The sequence below is a fragment of the Salmo salar genome, chromosome 20, assembly GCF_965601325.2.
Source record: "Salmo salar chromosome 20, fSalSal1, whole genome shotgun sequence".
Lineage (NCBI taxonomy): Eukaryota > Metazoa > Chordata > Actinopteri > Salmoniformes > Salmonidae > Salmo > Salmo salar.
In genome coordinates this window covers 944,264-971,059 of record NC_138310.1, presented here as the reverse complement: position 1 = coordinate 971,059, position 26,796 = coordinate 944,264, and the positions used below count along the sequence as shown (strand labels likewise).

The 26,796-nt window shown below is 43.3% G+C and overlaps 1 protein-coding gene across 2 annotated transcripts in view; it reads left to right on the top strand.

Moving 5' to 3' along the window:
• The window catches only part of ostn (osteocrin), a 41,222-nt gene extending 14,661 nt beyond the window's left edge, over positions 1 to 26,561 (top strand). Inside the window, exons 2-5 of one of the 2 annotated variants that reach the window (XM_045704185.2) lie at positions 16,596 to 16,694; positions 18,039 to 18,259; positions 25,585 to 25,710; positions 26,164 to 26,561. In XM_045704185.2, coding sequence (XP_045560141.1) covers positions 16,596 to 16,694; positions 18,039 to 18,259; positions 25,585 to 25,669 — 405 coding nt within the window. In that variant the 3' untranslated portion in view covers positions 25,670 to 25,710; positions 26,164 to 26,561. Of the gene's footprint in view, positions 1 to 16,595; positions 16,695 to 17,128; positions 17,344 to 18,038; positions 18,260 to 25,584; positions 25,711 to 26,163 lie in introns of those variants that run through there. The other variant, XM_045704186.2, reaches the window with a different exon arrangement.
• The last annotated feature ends 235 nt before the right edge of the window (positions 26,562 to 26,796 follow it).

The window sequence follows — 26,796 nt, the reverse complement described above, 5'->3', positions numbered from 1 at the left end:
AAATATAATTTAAAAAATATATATAATTCCATAAAGAATGTTTTTTTATTAATCAGTATATTTGAGTTTAACCATAACAGTTGTTGTAATATATGTTCTATCTTTTCTGAGGATAAAACTGAAATTGTAACTAGCTTTGTATGGCTTGTTTAAAAAGGGTGATACTTTAAACAAAATTTAATTTTCAATTAGTCGGAAATTAGAAGTTGAACAAAGGATGAGCCTTTCTTATTAATCTACTGGAGATCTATTTAGGGTTTAATTATAATTTATGTATGAGTGAAGCTTTAGTGAGAGGTTTAAATATTTAATATTTAATTATTTTAGCCCCCCCCCCAACTCATATGCATTATATAAATAGGCATGTTTAATCTTGTCTGGCTTAGCATTCCAAATAAAATTAAATATTTTTTGCTCATATAATTAAAAAAATTAGGCGTCTTGAGTAGGCAGTGCCATTAGTAGCTAAGTAAACTGTGATCTTTCCATAAATAGACAAGTATTTACCTCTCCATAGTTGCAGAATCTTATCCGTTTTTGCTAACTTTCTATTGAAATTGATTGTGGTAAGTTCATTTATATTTTTTGAATACCAAGTAGTGAATACCAAGTATGTCTATTTCACCATCCGCCCATTTATTGATAAACTACAAGGTAATGCAAACACTCTGTTTTTTAACAATCCAATACCCAATATGGTACACTTGTCATAATTAGGTTTTAGTCCAGAGAGGCTAGAAAAGTGATCAAGATCTTCAATGAGACTGTGCAGGGATCCAGATTGCAGACTTCAGAAAAAACTTGAGTCAACGGCATACATTGACACTTTTTATGCCCTGGATTTCTAACCTCTTGATGTTCTTGTTGGATCAAATTTTAATAGCTAGCATTTCAATGGCTATAATAAATAGTTAATGATATTCATGCCAATCTCTCACGGCTCAAAGTGGAGGAAAAATTTACTTCATCACGACTTGTTTTAGTAAGAAGTGTTGACAAGCTGAATGTACCGAGATGTCTGTTTAAACTACTAGCACACAGCTCGGACACCCATGCATACCCCACAAGACATGCCACCAGAGTTCTCTTCACAATCCCTAAGTCCAGAACAGACTATCGGAGGAACACAGTACAACATACAGTTGAAGTCGGAGGTTTACATACACTTAGGTTGGAGTCATTAAAACTCGTTTTTCAACCACTCTAAAAATGTCTTGTTACAAACTACAGTTTTGGCAAGTTGGTTAGGACATCTACTTTGTGCATGACACAAGTAATTATTGTCACGTCCTGGCCAGTATATAAGGTTAATTGTTTTGTAGTTTGGTCAGGGCGTGGCAGGGGGTATTTGTTTTCTGTGGTTCGGGGTGGTGTGTTTGTGTAAAGGGTGTTTAATTTAGTAATTCCGGGTTTTGGTTTATGTTTAGTAATTCTATGGTTAGTCTAGGTTGTGTGTTTCTATGTTTGGTTGATTGGGGTTGGGACTCTCAGTTGAAGGCAGGTGTTGTCTATCTGCCTTTGATTGAGAGTTCCATATATTAGGGTGTGTTTGTATGTGTGATTTGTGGGTGATTGTTCTGTGTTTCGCCTTGTGCCTTACCAGACTGTTTTTGTTGATCGTTCGTGGTTTTGTTATTTTGTATGTTCGTTTTGAAAGATAATTAAAAATCAAGATGAGCATTCACGTACCTGCTGCGTATTGGTCCATTTCTACCGACAACAGCCGTGACAGAATCACCCACCACCAAAGGACCAAGCAGCAGAGGAAGGAGCAGACGGAGTTCGAGTTGGACTGGCGGGAGAAGTGGACTTGGGAGGAAGTTCTGGACGGGGCCGGACCCTGGCATCAGGCTGGGGATTATCGACGCCCGCAGGAGGAAATTGAGGCAGCCAAGGCAGAGAGGCGGTGGTACGAGGCCAAGTACGCGCTGAAGGAGAAGCACGAGAGGCACCCCCAAGAAAATTTTGGGGGGGGGGCACACGGGTAGTTTGGCTAGGCGTAAGAAGAGCCGGAAGCCAGCTACTCGTGGTTATATGGAGGAGCGTATGGGGTGGAGAGCGCTATGTTTCGCTGAGGAGCGCACTATCTCACCCATACGCACGCACAGTCCGGTGCGCGTTATTCCAGCCCCTCGCAGGTGCCGTGCTAGAGCGGGCATCCAGCCTGGTAGGAGGATGCCTGCGCAGCGCATCTGGTCGCCGGTACGCCTCCGAGGACCAGGCTACCCAACTCCCGCTCTACGCACGGCTACCATCAGGCCCCTGCACAGCCCAGTCTGCCCTGTACGAGCACCCCGCTCGTACAGGGCTACTAGTTCCATCCAGCCAAGGCGGGTTGTGCAGGAGGTAAGATCTAGACCGGCTGTGCGCCTCCATAGCCCTGGGTTTCCAGCTCCTGTCTCTCGTGCGGACCCGGAAGTGCGTCAACCCAGTCCGACTCGTCCTGTTCCCGCTCCCCGCACTAGCCTGGAGGTGCGTGTACATAATCTGGTAATCCCAGTACCAGCACCACGCACCAGGCTACAAGTGCGTCAACCCAGCCTCGCCAGTCAACAGTCTTCATCAGAGCTGCCCGCCAGTCAACAGTCATCATCAGAGCTGCCCGCCAGTCAACAGTCATCGTCAGAGCTGCCCGCCAGTCAACAGTCATCGTCAGAGCTGCCCGCCAGTCAACAGTCATCGTCAGAGCTGCCCGCCAGTCAACAGTCATCGTCAGAGCTGCCCGCCAGTCAACAGTCATCGTCAGAGCTGCCCGCCAGTCAACAGTCATCGTCAGAGCTGCCCGCCAGTCAACAGTCATCGTCAGAGCTGCCCGCCAGTCAACAGTCATCGTCAGAGCTGCCCGCCAGTCAACAGTCATCGTCAGAGCTGCCCGCCAGTCAACAGTCGTCAGAGCTGCCCGCCAGTCAACAGTCGCCAGAGAGGTCAGACTGCGCTGAACTGCCGGAGTGGCCAGACTGCGCTGAACTGCCGGAGTGGCCAGACTGCGCTGAACTGCCGGAGTGGCCAGACTGCGCTGAACTGCCGGAGTGGCCAGACTGCGCTGAACTGCCGGAGTGGCCAGACTGCGCTGAACTGCCGGAGTGGCCAGACTGCGCTGAACTGCCGGAGTGGCCAGACTGCCCTGAACTGCCGGAGTGGCCAGACTGCCCTGAACTGCCGGAGTGGCCAGACTACTGCCGGAGTGGCCAGACTGCCCTGAACTGCCGGAGTGGCCAGACTGCCCTGAACTGCCGGAGTGGCCAGACTGCCCTGAACTGCCGGAGTGGCCAGACTGCCCTGAACTGCCGGAGTGGCCAGACTGCCCTGAACTGCCGGAGTGGCCAGACTGCCCTGAACTGCCGGAGTGGCCCGAATTGCCAGACTGCCCAGACTGTCCCGAATTGCCAGACTGCCCAGACTGTCCCGAATTGCCAGACTGCCCAGACTGTCCCGAATTGCCAGACTGCCCAGACTGTCCCGAATTGCCAGACTGCCCAGACTGTCCCGAATTGCCAGACTGCCCAGACTGTCCCGAATTGCCAGACTGCCCAGACTGTCCCGAATTGCCAGACTGCCAAGACTGTCCCGAATTGCCAGACTGTCCCGAATTGCCAGACTGCCCAGACTCTCCCGAATTGCCAGACTGCCCCGACTCTCCCGAATTGCCAGACTGCCCCGACAGCCTGGAACGGCCGGAGCCAGAGCCACCTCCAGAAATAGGTGGGTTGGGGAGGGGGGGTGTAGCACAGTGCCGTCGTTGACGGCAGCCACCCTCCCTTCCCTCCCTTTAGAAAAGGGGACTTTTTGTTGGTGTTGCTTGGGGTTATTTTTTGTTAAGGTGCTTCTGGGGTAGCACCTTTAAGGGGGGGGTACTGTCACGTCCTGGCCAGTATATAAGGTTAATTGTTTTGTAGTTTGGTCAGGGCGTGGCAGGGGGTATTTGTTTTCTGTGGTTCGGGGTGGTGTGTTTGTGTAAAGGGTGTTTAATTTAGTAATTCCGGGTTTTGGTTTATGTTTAGTAATTCTATGGTTAGTCTAGGTTGTGTGTTTCTATGTTTGGTTGATTGGGGTTGGGACTCTCAGTTGAAGGCAGGTGTTGTCTATCTGCCTTTGATTGAGAGTTCCATATATTAGGGTGTGTTTGTATGTGTGATTTGTGGGTGATTGTTCTGTGTTTCGCCTTGTGCCTTACCAGACTGTTTTTGTTGATCGTTCGTGGTTTTGTTATTTTGTATGTTCGTTTTGAAAGATAATTAAAAATCAAGATGAGCATTCACGTACCTGCTGCGTATTGGTCCATTTCTACCGACAACAGCCGTGACAATTATTCCAACAATTGTTTACGGACAGATTATTTCACTGTATCACAATTCCAGTGGGTCAGAAGTTTACATACACTAAGTTGACTGTGCCTTTAAACAGCTTGGAAAATTCCAGAAAATGATGTCATGGCTTTAGAAGCTTCTGATAGCCTAATTGACATCATTTGAGTCAATTGGAGGTGTACCTTTGGATGTATTTCAAGGCTTACCTTCAAACTCAGTGCCTCTTTGCTTGACATCATGGGAAAAGCAATTTCCAAACGCCTAAAGGTACCATGTTTATCTGTACAAACAATAGTACGCAAGTATAAACACCATGGGACCACGCAGCTGTCATACCGCTCAGGAAGGAGATGCGTTCTGTCTCCTAGAGATGAACATACTCTGGTGCGAAAAATGCAAATCAATCCCAGAACAACAGCAAAGGACCTTGTGAAGATGCTGGAGGAAACGGGTACATAGGTATCTATATCCACAGTAAAACGAGTCCTATATCGACATAACCTGAAAGGCCGCTCAGCAAGGACTGCTCAGCACTGTTCCAAAACCACCATAAAAAAGCCAGACTATGGTTTGCAACTGCATATGGGGATAAAGATTGTACTTTTTGGAGAAATGTCCTCTGGTCTGATGAAACAAAAATAGACCTGTATGGCCATAACGACCATTGTTATGTTTGGAGGAAAAAGGGGGAGCTTTGCAAGCCTAAGAACACCATCCCAACCGTGAAGCACGGGGGTTTCAACATCATGTTGTGGGGGTGCTTTGCTGCAGGAGGGACTGGTGCACTTCACAAAATAGATGGCATCATGAGGGAGGAACATTATGTGGATATATTGAAGCAACATCTCAAGACATCAGTCAGGAAGTTAAAGCTTGGTCGCAAATGGGTCTTCCAAATTGACAATGATCCCAAACATACTTCCAAAGTTGTAGCAAAATGGCTTAAGGACAACAAAGTTGAGGTATTGGAGTGGCCATCACAAAGCCCTGACCTCAATCCTATAGAAAATGTGTGGGCAGAACTGAAAAAGCGTGTGCAAGCAAGGAGGCCTACAAACCTGATTTAGTTACACCAGCTCTGTCAGGATGACTGGGCCAAAATTCACCCAACTTATTGTGGGAAGCTTGTGGAAGGCTTCTCAAAACGTTTGACCCAAGTTAAACATTTTAAAGGCAATGCTACCAAATACCAATTGAGTGTATGTAAACTTCTGACCCACTGGAAATGTGATGAAAGAAATAGAAGCTGAAATTAATCATTCTCTCTACTGTTATTCTGACATTTCACATTCTTAAAATAAAGTGGTGATCCTAACTGACCTAAGACAGGGAATTTTTACTTGGATTAAATGTCAGGAATTGTGAAAAACTGAGTTTAAATGTATTTGGCTAAAGTGTATGTAAACTTCCGACTTCAACTGTAGAGCCATGACTACATGGAACTCTATTCCACATTAGGTAACTAATGCAAGTAGTAGAATCAGATTTTAAAAACAAGTAAAAATACACCTTATGGAACAGCGGGTACTGTTAAGAGACACACACAGGCAGCGACACATGCATGCAAAGACAGGCTAACATGGATTTTGTGTTGTAGATGTGTGGTAGTAGACTAAGGGCCTGAGGAAACAGACTTAATATGTTGTGAAATCTAATGTGAATATATTGTAATGTTTAAAAAAAAAAATTTTATAACTTCCTTAATTTTGCTTGACCCCAGGAAGAGTAACTGCTGGCCTGGCAGCAGCTAATGGGGATCCATATTAAATACAAATACACTTTGTATTGTAGATATGTAGTGGTGTAATAATGTTATGGGGCACTCAGAAAGTATTCTGACCTCTTCACAGTTCCCACATTTTGTTACGTTACAGTCTTATTCTAAAATGTATTAAATATATTTTTCCCCTCATTAATCTACACACAATTCCCCATAATGACAAAAGAAAAACAGGTTTTTGGAATTTGGGGAAATGTATAGAAAAAAAAAGAGTTTTCGGCCCCTTTGCTATGAGACTCGAAATTGAGCTCAGTTGCATCCTGTTTCCATTGATCATCCTTGAGATGTTTCTACAACTTGATTGGAGTCCACCTGTGGTAAATTCAATTGATTAGACATGACTTGGAAAAGTACACACCTGTCTATATAAGGTCCCACAGTTGACAGTGCACGTCAGAGCAAAAACCAAGCCATGAGGTTGAAGGAATTGTCCGTAGAGCTCCGAGACAGGATTGTGTCGAGGCACAGATCTGGGGAAAGGTAACAAAAATGTTGTGTAGCATTGAAGGTCCCCGAGAACATAGTGGCCTCCATCATTCTTAAATGGAAGAAGTTTGGAACCACCAAGACTCTCCCTTGAGCTGGCTGCCCGGCCACACTGAGCAATCGGGGGAGAAAGGCCTTGGTCAGGGAGGTGACCAAGAACCCGATGGTCACTCTGACAGAGCTCCAGAGTTCTTTTGTTTAGATGGGAGAACCTTCCAGAAGGACAACCATCTCTGCAGCACTCCACCAATCAGGCCTTTATGGTATAGTGACCAGACGGAAGTCACTTCTCAGTAAAAGTCACATGACAGCCTGCTTGGAGTTTGCCAAAAGGCACCTAAAGACTCTCAGACAATGAGAAGCAAGATTCTCTGGTCTGATGAAACCAAGATTGAACTCTTTGGCCTGAATGTCAAGCGTCACGTCTGGAGGAAACCTGGCACCATCCCTGCGGTGAAGCATGTTGGTGGCAGCATCATGCTGTGGGGATGTTTTTCCGGGGAAGGGACTGGGAGACTAGGCTGGATCGAGGAAAAGATGAACGGAGCAAAGTACAGAGAGATCTTTGATGAAAGCCTGCTCCAGAGTGCTCAGGACCTCAGACTGAAGCGAAGGTTGACATTTCAACAGGACAATGACCCTAAGCACACAGCCAAGACAACGCAGGAGTGGCTTCGGGACAAGTCTCTGAATGTCCTTGAGCGGCCCAGCCAGAGCCCGGACTTTGATCCAATTAAACATCTATGCTGTGCAGCAACGCTCCTCATCCAACTTGACAGAGCTTGAGAGGGTCTGCAGAGAAGAATGGAGAAACTTCCCAAATACAGGTGTGCCAAGCTTGTAGCGTCATACGTCATATGATGTACTGTTTTACATTCTGTTTTATATGAAATATAAGTTCCTTAATGTCTTTGGACCCCAGGAATAGTAGCTGCTGCCTTGGCAATAGGTAATGGGGATCCCTAATAAAAACACATACACTCTCACTTGGCCAGAGCGGCATCCATCTACTGGAGTAGAAGAGAAAGAGAAAGTAGGTGGGCATGGATTGACCAGTAGCATGTGTTAGTTCGCTACTTATTTGCTAAGAGTAGCCACTTCTCCCCTGTAGTCTTCTGCAGGCAAACATTTGCTACATTGAATGTCCGGACGGTCCACATAGTCCCAGAATAGAGCAAAATAATCACAGCTCCTGCAGCGTTGAAAACATTAGTTAGTAACCTGCATATTAAACTACAGGCTAGCTAGGCTAGCTTGTCTAGCTGGGCCTACATGTCTCTCTTCTTGACAGGAATTTTCTAAAAGTTTGCTTTTAGCTAGAGTGGGTTCACAAATACAACCCACACATTGCCTCCCGAAACAAGCACAGCCAGTGAAATGGCAAATACACAAGCAACACACAGCCGAGTCACACACCAGTGCATCAAACAGAGAGAAAGCGGAGGACAACATTTTCTCTGCGCCCTGCAGGTTAACCTGTAGAATTGCAGGAAATTACCAAGAAAAACTCGCTTTGGGCCCCCAAAAGGCTAGGAATGACCCTGAACGCATGTACAGATAATTGGACATGGCCAATGAGTGTTCTAGTGAGAGTTTGAAGTATAAAATGATAACAGATAAGCGACTATTAAAACAACTTAAGTATCAGGCTTGTGGTCAGTTCTATCTGAAGTCAGTCCATTCACAAAGTAAACTGAAATTCCAATTCTAATTAAAAATGATCTTCATAATTACAATAGGAATTTCAGTTCTTGAATTGACTTAATTAAGATAAAATTGACACCAGACCCTTGTAAGTATGTACAACTACAACTAAATTCACAAGAGGAGCACAAATGCATTGTCGTGGCATTATCACAGTTCTGGGGTTATTACACATAGTAATCAGAAGGAGGCAGGATAGACCACACAGGCCGATGATGGAACTATCTCCATGTAAGTCCCAGGAGACACCACCCCTGTGTGATCCAATAGCTTAAGATATCAGTGATACCGGATAGGTGAAACACAGACAGACGGTAGGCATGTGTATATGGAACTAAGTCACCCATAGGGAACTAGGGGAGAACAGGGATTATTTCTACATACCCTGTTACAGAGGTCCCTTGTTTCTTGTGTCCCCACTCTCCCCTATAGTCCCAACAAGATGTGCTTCTTTCCACAGGAGAGTCAGCTCAGGGACTAGCCCGGTCACTGCTCCAGGCTAGGGTTAGGGGAGACTGGGGTTGGCTGTTACATCCTGTGGTCATGTGTTTGTGTAAAGGGAAGGGATCTACCCCATTCTCACATTCAGAGTGGCGAGCCATGCCGAGCTCCCAGTATTTTCACAGATGGAGGCTCTATATCGCAGTAACCCAAAACGGCCAGTGTTTCTGCATCTGACATCTTGGAGAGGGGTACACACAGACATTACACACACACACACACACACGCACGCACGTACGTACGTACACATACACGCACGCACACACACACACACACACACACACACAGAGAGAGAGAGAAACACTACTGACTTCATAATTGGCGTGTGAATGTGTTAGTATTTTTTTATCACTTTGGTACTATTTTCACAAGTATGTGGGACTTTTTAAAAACTTAGTACAAATCTCCAAACTGGTAACACTTGTAATGTAGTCAGTCTTACATTCAAAACCTTTCATTGTGCATTCATTTTGTTTGTTGACATATTTCACCACAAAACCATTGATCCAAAATATAAGTTAACAATGAAATATAATAACTATATTGGTTTAATCACCAAAATACAATTGTTATTTAACAACCACTTAATCCAATAGCAAAAAATTTAAAATACATGTTTCAAAATTGCCCTTTGAATGTGATATGATACAGTACTGTAAATTACAGTGCATTACACTGTTTTCACGTTGGCAATACAATTGCACTACAGATTAAAATTGACTGAACATTAAATGTCCATAATTTCTATCCCATGATCAAAGGTGTGATCATTGAAAACATCTTTCCAATGTAATCAAATTAAAGAAATGAATGAAACTACTTTTAGCAGTGTAACGGCGTTGGTAGTCGCGTTTGTAGGAATGAGGCGAAGGAAGCAACGAGCACAGGGAGTGGTGTTTTTTAATAACACTTAGAAGGAAAAACAAAGTTCCCAAACACAGGGGAATAAATACAATGTGCGACAATGCCAAGCCGACACGAACAAGACAGTCGAATTACAACAATTAATCCCGCACAACAAGGAGTGGGCCAGCTAAACTAAATAGCCCCTCTAATGGCTAATTGACCACAGGTGTCTAAAATAAAAAAAGGGAAAAGCAAAAGGGAATCGGTGGCAGCTAATAAGCCGGGGACGACGACCGCCGAGCGCCACCAGAGCAGGAGGGGGCGCCACCGTCGGTGGGAATCGTGACAAGCAGGCACTAGTTTGCATCAAGTCTGTCTTGATCATTTGGCCATAGGTTCTCATCAAAATCACAGTAAATGTCCTCATTGTTTTTGCACCTGGATTTAAATCATTGCATGCCTCATCCATGGCCTGAAGGAGGGTGGTAAGCTCATTTTCCAAATATATTGTAATTGTGTATTTCAGGGATCATCAACTACGGATGGTCGGGGGGGCCGGAACATAATTACAAATAATTTGTGGACTTCAAATTGATCGCAAGAAGCACAAACAGAAATAACATTTGACTAAAACATAACAATTTCAAACTGTGCTTACATTTATATATAATCACTTCTCTCTATTATGTGTGAGAATACTTTGGAACAGATTTCCAAAATTAAAATCACTTGGAGCTGATTTCAAATCAAATCAAATTTATTTATAAAGCCCTTCTTACATCAGCTGATATCTCAAAGTGTTGTACAGAAACCCAGCCTAAAACCCCAAACAGCAAGCAATGCAAGTGTAGAAGCACGGTGGCTAGGAAAAACTCCCTAGAAAGGCCAGAACCTAGGAAAAAAACCAAGAGAGGAACCCCCCCATCAAAATATTTCCTGGTGTTTTTACAGTGCTGCATGTCCAACAAAAAAGCATATACTTTTTTTTAAACTTGGGGGGCCAAATTAAACCCCATTTGGCCCGTGGGCCGCCACTTTGGGAACCCTGGTGTATATTACAGTACTGTATTGCATTGCACTTATGTATTGTAGTGGTCCTGTATTTGGTTCAGTTCATAAGAGCACAAGCAACCCCCCAACAAAAACGCCATTTTGGATACATGTACAGGGAATGCATTACTTGTTTGTTTTGGGCTTTATGAATTATTTGCGTATTGGTATAGTATTGAACTGATATTGTATTACTGCGCTGTAGGAGCTAGAAACACAAGCATTTCGCTTCTTGGCCTGGTGTCAAGAAGGGCAGCAAAGAAGCCACTTCTCTCCAGGAAAAACATCAGGGACAGACTGATATTCTGCAAAAGGTACAGGGATTGGACTGCTGAGGACTGGGGTAAAGTCATTTTCTCTGATGAATCCCCTTTCTGATTGTTTGGGGCATCTGGAAAATAGCTTGTCCGGAGAAGAGAAGGTGAGTGCTACCATCAGTCCTGTGTCATGCCAACAGTAAAGTATCCTGAGACCATTCATGTGTGGGGTTGCTTCTCAGCCAAGGGAGTGGGCTCACTCACAATTTTGCCTAAGAACACAGCCATGAATAAAGAATGGTACCAACACATCCTCCGAGAGCAACTTCTCCCAACCATCCAGGAACAGTTTGGTGACAAATAATGCCTTGTCCAGCATGATGGAGCACCTAAGCACCATAAGGCAAAAGTGATAACTAAGTGGCTCGGGGAACAAAACATCAATATTTTGGGTCCATGGCCAGGAAACTCACCAGACCATAATACCATTGAGAATTTGTGGTCAATCCTCAAGAGGCGAGTGGACAAACAAAATCCACAAACTGATAACCTCCAAGCATTGATTATGCAAGAATGGGCTGCCATCAGTCAGGATGTGGCCCAGAAGTTAATTGACAGCATGGATTGCAGAGGTCTTGAAAAAGAAGGGTCAACACTGCAAATATTGACTTTTTGGATCAACTTAATGTAATTGTCAATAAAAGCCTTTGACACTTATGAAATGCTTGTAATTATACTTCAGTATTCCATACTAACATCTGACAAAAATATCTAAAGACACCGAAGCAGCAAACTGTGTGGAAATGAATATTTGTGTCATTCTCAAAACCTTTGGCCACGACTGTACATTTGTGTGTACAGTACCAGTGAAAAGTTTGGACACACCTACTCATTCAAGGGTTTTTCTTTATTTTTACAAAACTATGAAATAACACATTTGGAATCATGTAGTGAACAAAAAAGTGTTAAACAAATCAAAATACACTGCTCAAAAAAATTAAGGCAACACTAAAATAACACATCCTAGATCTGAATGAATGAAATAATCTTATTAAATACTTTGTTCTTTACATAGTTGAATGTGCTGACAACAAAATCACACAAAAATAATCAATGGAAATCCAATTTAGCAACCCATGGAGGTCTGGATTTGGAGTCACACTCAAAATTAAAGTGGAAAACCACACTACAGGTTGATCCAACTTTGATGTAATGTCCTTAAAACAAGTCAAAATGGGGCTCAGTAGTGTGTGTGGCCTCCACGTGCCTGTATGACCTCCCTACAACGCCTGGGCATGCTCCTGATGAGGTGGCGGATGGTCTCCTGAGGGATCTCCTCCCAGACCTGGACTAAAGCATCCGCCAACTCCTGGACAGTCTGTGGTGCAACGTGGCGTTGGTGGATGGAGCGAGACATGATGTCCCAGATGTGCTCAATTGAATTCAGGTCTGGGGAACGGGCGGGCCAGTCCATAGCATCAATGCCTTCCTCTTGCAGGAACTGCTGACACACTCCAGCCACATGAGGTCTAGCATTGTCTTGCATTAGGAGGAACCCAGGGCCAACCGCACAAGCATATGGTCTCACAAGGGGTCTGAGGATCTCATCTCGGTACCTAATGGCAGTCAGGCTACCTCTGGCGAGCACATGGAGGGCTGTGCAGCCCCCCAAAGAAATGTCACCCTACACCATGACTGACCCACCGCCAAACCGGTCATGCTGGAGGATGTTGCAGGCAGCAGAACGTTCTCCATGGCGTCTCCAGACTGTCACGTCTGTCACATGTGCTCAGTGTGAACCTGCTTTCATCTGTGAAGAGCACAGGGCGCCAGTGGCGAATTTGCCAATCTTGGTGTTCTCTGGCAAATGCCAAACGTCCTGCACGGTGTTGGGCTGTAAGCACAACCCCCACCTGTGGACGTCGGGCCCTCATACCACCCTCATGGAGTCTGTTTCTGACCGTTTGAGCAGAGACATGCACATTTGTGGCCTGCTGGAGGTCATTTTGCAGGCCTCTGGCAGTGCTCCTCCTTGCACAAAGGCGGAGGTAGCAGTCCTGCTGCTGGGTTGTTGCCCTCCTACGGCCTCCTCCACGTCTCCTGATGTACTGGCCTGTCTCCTGGTAGCGCCTCCATGCTCTGGGCACTACGCTGACAGACACAGCAAACCTTCTTGCCACAGCTCGCATTGATGTGCCATCCTGGATGAGCTGCACTACCTAAGCCACTTGTGTGGGTTGTAGACTCTGTCTCATGCTACCACTAGAGTGAAAGCACCACCAGCATTCAAAAGTGACCAAAACATCAGCCAGGAAGCATAGGAACTGAGAAGTGGTCTGTGGTCCCCACCGGCAGAACCACTCCTTTATTGGGGGTGTCTTGCTAATTGCCTATAATTTCCACCTGTTGTCTATTCCATTTGCATAACAGCATGTGAAATGTATTGTCAATCAGTGTTGCTTCCTAAGTGGACAGTTTGATTTCACAGAAGTGTTATTGACTTGGAGTTACATTCTGTTGTTTAAGTGTTCCCTTTATTTTTTGAGCAGTATATATGTTATTTTTGAGTTTCTTCAAAGTAACCACCCCTGTGCCTTGATGACAGATTTGCACTCTCTTGGCATTCTCTCAACCAGCTTCATGAGGTACATATTCACCTGTAATGCATTCAACTAACAGGTGTGCCTTGTTAAAAGTTAATTTGTGAAATTACTTTCCTTTTTAATGCATTTGAACCAATCAGTTGTGTTGTGACAAGGTAGGGTTGGTATACAGAAGATAGCCCTATTTGGTAAAAGACCAAGTCCATATTATGGCAAGAACAGCTCAAATAAGCAAAGAGAAACGACAGTCATTACTTTAAGTCATGAAGGTCAGTCAATGCAGAAAATTTCAAGAACTTTTAATGTTTCTTCAAGTTCAGTTGCAAAAACCATCAAGCGCTATGATGAAACTGGCTCTCATGAGGACCGCCACAGTAATGGAAGACCCAGAGTTAACTCTGCTGTAGAGGATAAGTTCATTAGAATTACCAGCCTCAGAAATTGCAGCCAAAAATAAATGCTTCACATAGTTCAAGATAATCTGTGCACCTACTCTGCGTCTCACAACGACACAGCGGATCGAACCAAAAATCTTAAATTTGGACTCAGAAATTGCAGCCCAAATGAATGCTTCACAGTTAAAATAACAGACACATCTCAACATCAACTGCTCAGAGGAGACTTAATGAATCAGGCCTTCATGGTCAAATTGCTGCAAAGAAACCACTACTAAAGGACACCAGTAAGAAGAAAAGACTTGCTTGGGCCAAGAAACACGAGCAAAAGACATTACACCGGTAGAAATCTATCCTTTGGTCACGCAGTCTCCTGTGAACAGTTGATGTTGAGATGTGTCTGTTATTTTAACTGTGAAGCATTCATTTGGGCTGCAATTTCTGAGTCCAAATGATAGATTTTTGGTTCGATCCGCTGTGTCTTTGTGAGACGCAGAGTAGGTGAACGGATTATCTCTTCATGTGTGATGATGTGGGGGTTTTCACGTATACTCCCTCGCCGGCGCTCTAGGTCTCCAGGATGCTCGTTATGGAGCACACCTGTCACCATCGTTAAGCGCGCCACCGTGTCAGACTCACCTGGACTCCATCACCTCCCTGATTACCTTTCCTATATATGTCACTCCCTTTAGTTCCTTCCCCAGGCGTTATTGTTTCTGTTTCAGTTTCATCTCTGTGCGTTGTTTGTGTTTCTTGTTTTGTATTATGTTTCGTTCATTTATTAAATTATTCCCTCTCTGAACTTGCTTCCCGACTCCCAGCGCACACGTTACAGGGGTGCTTTACTGGTGACACTGTCTGTGATTTATTTAGAATTCAAGGCACACTTAACCAACATGGCTAGCACAGCATTCTGCAGCGATACGCCATCCCATCTGGTTTGCACTTAGTGGGACTATCATTTGTTTTTCAACAGGACAATGACCCAACACAGCTCCAGGCTGTGTAAGGGCTATTTGACCGAGAAGGAGAGTGATGGAGTGCTGCATAAGATGACCTGGCCTTCACAATCACACAACCTCAACCCAATTGAGATGGTTTTGGATTAGCTGGACCGCAGAGTGAAGGAAAAGCAGCCAACAAGTGCTCAGCATACTGTATGTGGGAACTCCTTCAAGACTGTTAGAAAAGCATTCCAGGTGAAGCTGGTTGAGAGAAGGCTATTTGAAGAATCTAAAAGATATTTTGATTTGTTTAACAGTTTTTGGTTACTACATGATTTCATATGTGTTATTTCATAGTTTTGATGTCTTCACTTTTATTCTACAATGTAGAAAATAGTAAAAATAAAGAAAAACCCTTGAATGAGTAGGTGTGTCCAAACTCTTGATTGGTACTGTATATCATACTTTTCAGGTTTCTACTTTACAGACTTACATTTTCAATATGTAGTTCTCAAAGTAGACAAATTAGTTCCATGCAAGATCTCACCTCATGGAGTTGCAATGATCATGAGAACGGTGAGGAATCAGCCCAGAACTACACGGGAGGATCTTGTCAATGATCTCAAGTCAGCTGGGACCATAGTCACCAAGAAAACAATTGGTAACACACTACGCCATGAAGGACTGAAATCCTGCAGCGCCTGCAAGGTCCCCCTGCTCAAGAAAGCACATATACATGCCTGTCTGAAGTTTGCCAATGAACATCTGAATGATTCAGAGGACAACTGGGTGAAAGTGTTGTGGTCAGATGAGACCAAAATGGAGCTCTTTGGCATCAACTCAACTCGCCGTGTTTGGAGGAGGAGGAATGCTGCCTATGACCCCAAGAACACCATCCCCACCGTCAAACATGGAGGTGGAAACATTATGCTTTGGGGGTGTTTTTCTGCTAAGGGGACAGGACAACTTCACCGCATCAAAGGGACGATGGACGGGGCCATGTACCGTCAAATCTTGGGTGAGAACCTCCTTCCCTCAGCCAGGGCATTGAAAATGGGTCGTGGATGGGTATTCCAGCATGACAATGACCCAAATTACACGGCCAAGGCAACAAAGGAGTGGCTCAAGAAGAAGCACATTAAGGTCCTGGAGTGGCCTAGCCAGTCTCCAGACCTTAATCCCATACAAAATCTGTGGAGGGAGCTGAAGGTTCGAGTTGCCAAACGTCAGCCTCGAAACCTTAATGACTTGGAAAAGATCTGCAAAGAGGAGTGGGACAAAATCCCTCCTGAGATGTGTGCAAACCTGGTGGCCAACTACAAGAAACGTCTGACCTCTGTGATTGCGAAACAAGGGTTTTGCCAGCAAGTACTCAGTCATGTTTTGCAGAGGGGCCAAATACTTATCTCCCTCATTAAAATGCAAATCATTTTATAACATTTTTGACATGCGTTTTTCTGGATTTTGTTGTTGTTATTCTGTCTCTCACTGTTCAAATAAACCTACCATTAAAATTATAGAGTGATCATTTCTTTGTCAGTGGGCAAACGAACAAAATCAGCAGGTGATCAAATACTTTTTTCCCTCACTGTATGTGACAACTATTATTGTTATTCGTGAAGATGTTACAGCGTTATAGCTTTGATTTCATGTTCTGTACACTGTAAAGTGCAGATGGGTATGTCTGATCCTGATCTGTGTGTGTGTGTGTGTGTGTTTCAGATGCTGGGGTGCGGTTGTGTGCTTCTCTCGTGTCTCCTGACGGTGACTCTATTCCACTGCAGCGTAGACAGCCTTCGCCTCACCCAGGAGAGCCCAGAGGTGAGATCAGGATAATGTGTGTGTGTTATATGGATTCACCTGGTCACACATGAGTTCCATGTATCAGTAACTACTGCATAACTGGGGCCAAGTGACCTGACCAGGAAGAACCCCTGACCCTGAACATAATAATATAATCGTATTATAGAAATCTCCTCGCGCCTGTGTGGTCTAGACTTGGGTTCAAATAGTATCAAGCTGTGCTTCATTGAGCTTGCTTGGGGCAATGAAACGTATGGAATAGTCTCAAAAGTGCAAACTAAGTTCATCTGGCGTGCAAGCTTAAATAAACACTCAAGGTATTTGAAAGAAGGCAAATCCTATTGGATCCCAATTGTGGTGTGCTCCTCGTTCCCACCCCAAGATAGTAAACTGGCTGAGGGGAGGAGCACCCCCTTCCCCTTAGTCCTTGATCTTCGTTGTTTGCAGATCTGTTCGGTGGAAGTGATATGGTGGAAGCTCCATTACACTGCTTATACCTATCCAGACCCTTCCGATCTACAAACACTGAAGGGTGAAGGGTTAGGGCCAAGTGGAAGGTGCAAGGAGCAACCAGCTAAGTAAGTGCTGTTAGTGAATGAGTGAGTCAGTGATTGAGGATACGCGCACACGCAGAGTGAGGGATGTCCAGGCAGAAGAGTTGGGGAAGGTACTGTATCTGCACGGTCACAGGCGGTGGTGGCTGTGTTATTCTGTCTATCCTCGGGATGGTCAGAACATTTTCTCTCCCTGATCTGATTATGTGGAACGAAATGACTAGATGACGGTCTGTCATCGCTGCTGTGGCGCTGACAGGGCTGAGCTATAAATACCACACAGTGCTGTTCCCAGGAGAGGCAGAAACAACAGCCACGTCAGAGAGGGACAAGGGAGGGGGTACACGGGGGACATTCTGTTTGTCTATATATCTGTCTGTCTGTCTTCTTGGCTCCCTGTCTGTATGTCTGTCTGCTTAGCTATCTGTCTGTCAAAATGCTAGCAGATACTATAGACTTCCAGTCATTGTGCTAATGCAATTTAGCAATTGCGCTAGTGCTAGTTACCAACTTCCTTCAAACTGCACGTGGAGACATAAAAATGGTATCCATAAGTTCATCTGACTCTGGGGAAGTAAATAAAGGGCCTCATTGCCAAAATCCTTAAGTATCACTTTAAGTATACCACAAAGCAAAAACATTTTGTGTGACAGCTAACGTTAATGAGCGCATTATCTTGACTAACCATCCACTTTGACCTTCTGGTAAAAGTTATTTTAGACCTCATTTTGTTTCCCATTGTTTACTTCCAACTTAGTGTTAGAAGTTCTTATTGACTTTCTGTGTTTTCCTATTGCTGTTGTTGTAGTACCTGGACCCAGTGGTTCTGGAGGAGTCAGGCCTGCAGGCCCGGTCCAGTGAGCAAAAGGCAGCAGGGGCTTTGACGGCCAAGTTACTACTACTTGACCACCTGGACCGCCTGGAGAATGACGTCATTGAGACCAAGATGAAGAGGAGCTTCCCAGGGTCCAACACTCCACTGGACCGCCTCTCCATCAGCACCATGGACCCTAAGGGCTCCAAGCAGAGGTAGGTACTAACCACTTAGAGAGAGACTTTACTTTTGATGCTATTTAATAAGACATCAGTAAAGCACTTCCGTACTCCACCCTGACATGAACAGACCTACTCACATATAGTTATTGGGGCAGTTTTCCGGGACACAGAATATTAAAATGAAATCAAACTTTATTTGTCACATGTGCCGTATACAACAAGTGTAGACCTTACCGTGAATTGCTTACTTACAAGCCCTTAACCTCTTGGGGCTAGGTGGGACGCTAGCGTGCCACCCGTGGTGCACTCCATCAACAGCAGGTGCATTTCAAGAGCGGCAAATTTGAATCCAAATAAATGTCAAAATTCAAATTTTTCAAAAATACAACTATTTTACACCATTTGAAAGATAAACATCTCCTTAATCTAACCACGTTTTACGATTTCAAAAAGGTTTTACGGCGTAAGCATAAATTTAGAGTATGTTAGGACAGTACATTTACAAGAGTTGTGTGTAATGTTTTGTCAAGTCAAAGACAGGGTCACCAAAACCATAAAACCAGCTAAAATGATGCACTAACCTTTTACAATCTCCATCAGATGACACTCCTAGGACATTATGTTAGACAATGCATGCATTTTTAGTTCTATCAAGTTCATATTTATATCCAAAAACAGCGTTTTACTATGGCATTGATGTTGAGGAAATCGTTTCCCTCCAATAACCGGCGGTCAAGTCAGCGTAACAAATTAAATAATTAAAATTAGAAAACATTGGTAAAATATTATATTGTCATTTAAAGAATTATAGATTTACTTCTCTTGAACGCAATCAACTTGCCAGATTTAAAAATAACCTTACTGGGAAATCACACTTTGCAATAATCTGAGCACTGCGCCCAGAAAAATACGCGTTGCGATACAGACTAGACGTCATGTTGGGGAGATCTAAAATCGAAAATACTATGTAAATAATCCATTACCTTTGATTCTCTTCATCAGATGTCACTTCCAGGTATCACAGGTCCATAACGAATGTAGTTTTGTTCAAAAAAGCTCATCATTTATGTCCAAAAATCTCCGTCTCGTTAGCACATGATGTAAGCCAGCCGGACTTCTCGTCATGAACGAGGGGAAAAAATATATTTCCGTTCGTTCAAACATGTCAAACGTTGTATAGCATAAATCATTAGGGCCTTTTTTAACCAGAACATGAATAATATTCAAGGTGGACGAATGCATACTCTTTTATAACGTATTGGAACGAGGGTACCCAACATGAACTCGCGCGCCAGGTGTCTAATGGGACATCATCGTTCCATGGCTCTTGTTCGGTCAGATCTCCCTCCAGAAGACTCAAAACACTTTGTAAAGGCTGGTGACATCTAGTGGAAGCAATAGGAAGTGCCAAAATATTCCTAAACCCCTGTGTTTTTCAATGGGATAGGTTTAAAGTCAATACAACACATCAGGTATCCACTTCCTGTCAGAAAATGTCTCAGGGTTTTGCCTGCCAAATGAGTTCTGTTATACTCACAGACACCATTCAAACAGTTTTGAAAACTTTAGAGTGTTTTCTATCCATATATAATAAGTATATGCATATTCTAGTTACTGGGTAGGATTAGTAACCAGATTAAATCGGGTACATTTTTTTTATCCAGACGTGCAAATGCTGCCCCCTAGACCCAACAGGTTAACCAACACTGCAGTTCAAGAAGCGTTAAGAAAATATTTACCAAATAAACTAAAGTAAAAAATAATAAAAGTAACACAATAACAAAGCTATATACAGGGGGTACCGGCACCGAGTCAGTGTGCGGGGGTACAGGTTAGTTGAGGTAATTTGTACATGTAGATAGGGGTGAAGTGACTATGCATAGATGATAAACAGCGAGTAGCAGCAGTGTACAAAACAAATTGAGAGGGGGGTGTCAATGTAAATAGTCCAGTGGACATTTGATTAATTGTTCAGCAGTTTTATGGCTTGGGGGTATAAGCTGTTAATTATGGATACATGGGACGGTAGCGTCCCACCTGGCCAACATCCGGTGAAATGGCAGAGTGCCAAATTCAAATTAAATTACTATAAATATTAAACTTTAATGAAATCACAAGTGCGATACATCAAAATAAAGCTTAACTTGTTGTTAATCCAGCCAAGGTGTCAGATTTTAAAAAGCTTTACGGCGAAAGCAAACCATGCGATTATCTGAGGATAGCGTCCAGCACACAAATGCATAACAAATCATTTTCAACCAGGGAGTTGCGACATGAAAGTCAGAAATAGCGATATAATATATGCCTTACCTTTGAAGATCTTCTTCTGTTAGCACTCCAAAATGTCCCAGTTACATTACAAATGGTCCTTTTCTTCGATTAACTTCTCTAGGGCCGGCGGGACGAAATCGTCCCACCTACGTAACAGCCAGTGGAATCCTGTGGCGCGTTATTCAAATACCTTAGAAATGCTATTACTTAAATTTTTCAAACATATGACTATTTTACACCATTTTAAAGACTCTCGTTAATCTAACCACACTGTCCGATTTCAAAAAGGCTTTACAACGAAAGCAAAACATTAGATTATGTCAGCAGAGTACCCAGCCAGAAATAATCAGACACCCATTTTTCAAGCTAGCATATAATGTCACAAAAACCCAGAAGACAGCTAAATGCAGCACTAACCTTTGATCTTCATCAGATGACACACCTAGGACATTATGTTATACAATACATGCATGTTTTGTTCAATCAAGTTCATATTTATATCAAAAACCAGCTTTTTACATTAGCATGTGACGTTCAGAACTAGCATACTTCCTGTGAATTTACTAAAATACTCACGATAAACGTTCACGAAAAGCATAGAGCATCGAGTGCATAGAGGAGTTCTGTATCTATAATTCTTAAAATAATTGTTATGTTTTTTGTGAACGTTTATCGTGAGTAATTTAGGGGGGTATGCTAGTTCTGAACGTCACATGCTAATGTAAAAAAGCTGGTTTTTGATATAAATATGAACTTGATTGAACAAAACATGCATGCATTGTATAACATAATGTCCTAGGGTTGTCATCTGATGAAGATCATCAAAGGTTAGTGCTGCATTTAGCTGTGGTTTTGCAGAGGGTGGTCTATAGCAAGCGGCAACGGTGAGAGACTTGTTTCTGGAAAGGTTCATTTTTAGAAGTAGGAGCTCGAATTGTTTGGGTACAGAGCTGGATAGTAAGACAGAACTCTGCAGGTTATCTTTGCAGTAGATTGCAACACCGCCCCCTTTGGCAGTTCTATCTTGTCGGAAAATGTTATAGTTAGGAATGGAAATGTCAAGGTTTTTGGTGGTCTTCCTAAGCCAGGATTGAGACACGGCTAGGACATCCGGATTGGTGGAGTGTGCTAGGGCAGTGAATAAAACAAACTTAGGGAGGAGGCTTCTAATGTTAACATGCATGAAACCAAGGCTTTTACGGTTGCAGAAGTCAACAAATGAGAGAGCCTGGGGGATGGGAGTGGGGCTAGACACTGCAGGGCCTGGATTAACCTCTACATCACCAGATGAGCAGGGGAGGAGTAGGATAAGGGTACGGCTAAAGGCTAACAGAACTGGATGTCTAGCACGTTCAGAACAGAGAGTAAAAGGAGCAGATTTCTGGGCACGGTAGAATATATTCAAAGCCTAATGTACAGACAAAGGTATAGTAGGATGTGAATACAGTGGGGGTAAACCTGTGCATATAGTGATAATAAAATAGATTTTGTCTCTAGAAATAACATTTAAACCAGGTGATGTCACTGCGTGTGTGGGAGGTGGAACTAAATTGTTAGCCGAGGCATTTTGAGCAGTGCTAGAGGCTCTACAGTGAAATAAAACAATAGTTACAAACCAAAACAGCAATGGACAAGGCATGGTGACGTTAGGGAGAGGCATGCGTAGCCGGGTGATCATAAGAGTCCAGTGCGTGGCTTCAGGCAGCTAGCAGCGGGCTAGCAGGCTAACAGAAAGGCCTTAGAGGGGCGACGCGATGGAGGAAAGTCTGTTGTGGCCTCCTTGTGCAGTTACATCAGCGGACGGATCAGCAGGGCTCCGTGTGGTAAATCAGGCCAATTGGCAAAATATGTATAGTGGCCAAAGAAAGCCAGCAGTCCAATGTGCTTTAGATAGCTAGCAGGCCGTGGATTAGTGGCTGTGCGTTCAGGGGACGTTAGCTGCTATAATTCTAGGTGGGAAAAAAATATATAATAATAAAAAAAAAAAATAGGTTCAGAGCTTGCGGTAGGAATCCGGAGATATGGAGATATGGAGAAGAATAAGTCCGACTAGCTCTGGTTTGAGTCGCGCTGTACAGACTGACGAGAGTTGTCCGGGATAAAGGTAGCTGATGACCGCTAGCAAAGGATAGCTGACTGCTAGCTAGTAGCTTCGGAATGTATTCGATGGGCCTTGTAAGCTAACAGTCCATTGTGCTCTAGTCAGCTAGCATTCAGGGGACGTTAGCTGCGAAGGTCGGAAGGGGAGAAGGTTCAGAGCTTGCGGTAGGAATCCGGGGATATGGTGAGAAAAATAGGTCTGCTCTGGTTGAATCGCGTTGTACAAACTGGCGAGAGCTTTCCGAGCTAAAGGTTAGTTGAGGACCGTTAGCTGGCTAGTTAGCTGGCTAGCTTATGTTGGAGATTCTAGTAAGAGGTAGAGAAAAATACTTTAGATAAAAAGTAGGTCCACACCACATTGGGTGAGGCGGGTTGCAGGAGAGTATTTTTAAGTAAGGGGTTAGAAAATTTTTAAAAGATATGCGAAGAAAAATATATACAAATATATATACACGGGCCACGACAAGACGAGGACAAAAGACGTCTTACTGCTACGCCATCTTGGATTCATAAAGGGAGGCCTGCAGTGAATGAAAAGCAGTCTGGCACTCTTCAATAGCCTGGATCAGAGAAGGAGCACATGAATATATAACTGTATCATCTGCATATAGATGTAACTTTGCTCGTTGCATCCCATTTCCCAAATCATTAATACAAATTGAGAGCAACACAGGTGCTAAAATGGAACCCTGGCGCACACCTCTATTAATCTCAAGAAAGCTAGACTTGTGATTGTCAGTATATACACATTGTGTTCTGTCAGAAATATAGTTCCTAAACCAATTTACTGCCAACGTTTCTGAGTCTAGCTACCAACAGTTCATGGTCAACTGAATCAATCTACAAACAGAGCAGCACAACGTTGCTTTTTATCAAGTCCATTAATGATGTTATTTGCCACTGCCATAGCTGCAGTTGTGCTACTGTGCCCCGATCTAAAGCCAGACTGAACCACGCTCAGTATGTTCTTGAAGTTTCTGTTCTGTCATGATTCTGTTCAAGTGGTTTTGAAGTCGGAACAATTCTTCAACCAATAACATTTTAGCTAGCTTTCTTAAAATGTACAATAGTCAAACTAGATCCATTATCCATATTGATTTGATTTGTTGTCATCTTTTGTTTGAAAAGATCAATGGTGAAACATCACAACTCAGGTAACAACATTTTCAGTTCCCATCTGTAATTATGACTTGGAGGGTCGTTCAAGTGAAACTTTCCAGTCGGAACTACAAACCTCTGATAACTTTGATAGCATGTCAAGCCCCTAATAGGCTAATCCTGGAAAGCATTTTGAATGGAGATTCTTCATTGAACCTGCTTTTTAGTCCAGGGCTAGGCTTAATCTGTGTCTAGGAAACTGCCCCTTGACTGCTATGAGGGATAATGCCATCCTATCGTGGAGTTTTTGTAGGGAAAGGGGAATACCTAGTCAGTTGTACAACTAAATTGTGTCTTCTGCATTTAACCCAACCCGTCTGAATCAGAAAGGTGGCGGAGTCTGTCGTAATCGACATCTACAACTTCGGCGCCCGGGGAACAGTGGGTTAACCGCCTCGCTCAGGGGCAGAACAACAGATTTTTACCTTGTCAGCTCAGGGATTCGATCTAACAACATTTTGGTTACTGGCCCAACGCTCTAACCACTAGGCTACCTGCCACCCCACTTGTAACATACTGAGTGCGCAGACAGAGAAAAACAATATGAATGTCAACCTATCTGAATCAACTTTAAGCGAATTACATCATCAAGTCAACCTGTCCCCAATGGCCCAAAATCTCATTAGCAAGATGCATAAATAGAACATTAAAGAACAGTTAATTGTCTTGGCTCTCTCTGATGTACTGCTTTTCCTAAATGAGTAAAGACATATACACCTCTCTCTTACTTATTACTTATATATTATATATTTCTTATCTTTCTATCGTAGCCCAAACACTGGCCATTTTGATTGGACGAGGTTCAAAACACTGGCCGCTTTAATTGGCTGTAGCTTACACACAGGCAGATTTGATTTGTTGAAGATCCAAACAGGCTTTTAATTGGCAAGTGCATCGTGGAATAAAGGCTTTGCTGTTTCTTCTGAGCGAATTAACTGTGTGAGATTTAGTGCAAGTCATGATGAATTATCAGAGCTTCACCGTCAAATCAATCATGCATTTAAAATAAGGTTTGATTTGATTTGTATGGACTTGGTGCCTTAGTCATAGTGGTACTGATGAGAAATGTTGAGACCTGTGAAAGGTTTACCTACTGGACATTTACAAATAAAACATTTGTTGAAAATGCACATATTGTATTAGTGAGTTCCACTTTATTTGACATTTCACTATGACATGAACATGACGATGTTATAAGACCACCAACAGGTGCTCATGTCAGATGACGACCGTTGTCGTAACAGAGGTAGCAGGTTGCATTATGACTGTACTGATATAACACCCCTGGACAGCATGGACAGCAACCTTCCTATTTCAGTGCATGGTAGTCTAAATGTCAAAGGGAAACAACACTTTCATATGCATTAAATTATTAAATTAGAATTAAAAAGAGCATCATTGTCCACGCAATGTGAACATTTGGCTTCAGTTTCACAACAAAAACATTTTGTTTTTGATTTACCAGGTCATGCAATGCAATGTATTCAATTCTTTGTCAAGAGTTTGATTCAGTAAATACAAATAAAACTGATTTGAAATCCATTTTCAGTTTGCAAGTTTATTCAAATTAGATTGACGATAAATTGAAATCATGTTCTAAATGGAATATTCATATTAGAAATATCCACTAGGATTAGGCTGATACACATACAGCCAGTTTTCCAAACACAGATTAATCTTATTCAAGGACTGAAAAGCATTCTCAATGGAGATTCTACATTCAAAGAGCTTTTTAGTCTAGGACTAGGTTTAGTTCATCTGTATCTGGGAAACACCAGGCCCATAGGATAAGTGAAAGTTAAATGGTGACGGTTTATCTCCCCCAACAGGAAAGTTGTTGAACTGCCACGGAGGCGAGTGAGTGTTCCTATTGACCGGATTGGAGTGGGCCGTCTACCTAGCAGCCGAGGGTAGACCCCCCCCCCCCCCATCCACCCATCCCCTTACCTGGACAGGTAAAGGACAAGTCCACAGAGGTGTACACAGGGTCATGTTCATTAGGGAATGCAACAGTTTTAAAATGTATTGCAACAGAAAAAATAGGGTTTCTTAATGGGCAAGTCTTGGTAGTCCCTCTCTGTTTCAATCTGTTTCCTTCTGTTTAGTGCCTAATGAACACAACCCAATTATATCGCACACCATTATATACTGTACACAACAGTGTAATATGAATGACTTATAACATACCTGACCAGGAACAACTCTGGGCCCTAATAATGGGCAATAAGGAGGAGCAGGTCACAAGGTCAGGAAAAACATGTCCATTCTTATACATAGTGTAGCTACAAATACAGTAACTCTACAGTGGATCAGACCAGAAATAACTTATTCTTACAACAATTTTTTTGAAGACATGACATTGAAGACCACCCAAGGTAATCTGTGTCTATTTTCTCAATTTTCCACAGGGGATTCTACCATAGGTAGAAGATGCATGGAAAGCACATCAACACGCCACGACCACTCCTCTTGCCCTACCAATCCCCACCTCACCCCATCACCCTACATACGTACACTATGGCACAAATCACTTCCTCATTATAGTTCTGATGTGATGTAAACTACCCCCCCTTACTCCCCACTTCCTTTCCCCGTCCTCAGTGGTGATACTGTGGAGGGATATAGTGTGGCAACGTCCTAAAAAGCACATCACTACCATAGCAACACACATATTTACCCATAATGCCTGTGGGCACTCTTGCCTTTTTTGCTCGTTTGTAGGACATGCACACATGGTCTGTCTGTTCACTTTGACTGAAGGCTGACTGGGTGGCAATGGCCTTGACATTAAAAAATGATTATAAGACAACAACTGACTCAAGTGTTTTATGTATTGGGATAACTTTGCGTTGGTACTGTGATTGCTAATTGCTGACAGTACAGTTTACACAGATTCTTAAGAAGACAGAGTAAAGTTGAATTGATTATATTTGAATTCACAATGTTGAAAGCAGATTGACTGTCACACCCTGATCAGTTACACCTGTCCTCATTATTGTCTCCAACCCCTTCAGGTGTTGCTTGTTTTCCCCAGTTTATGT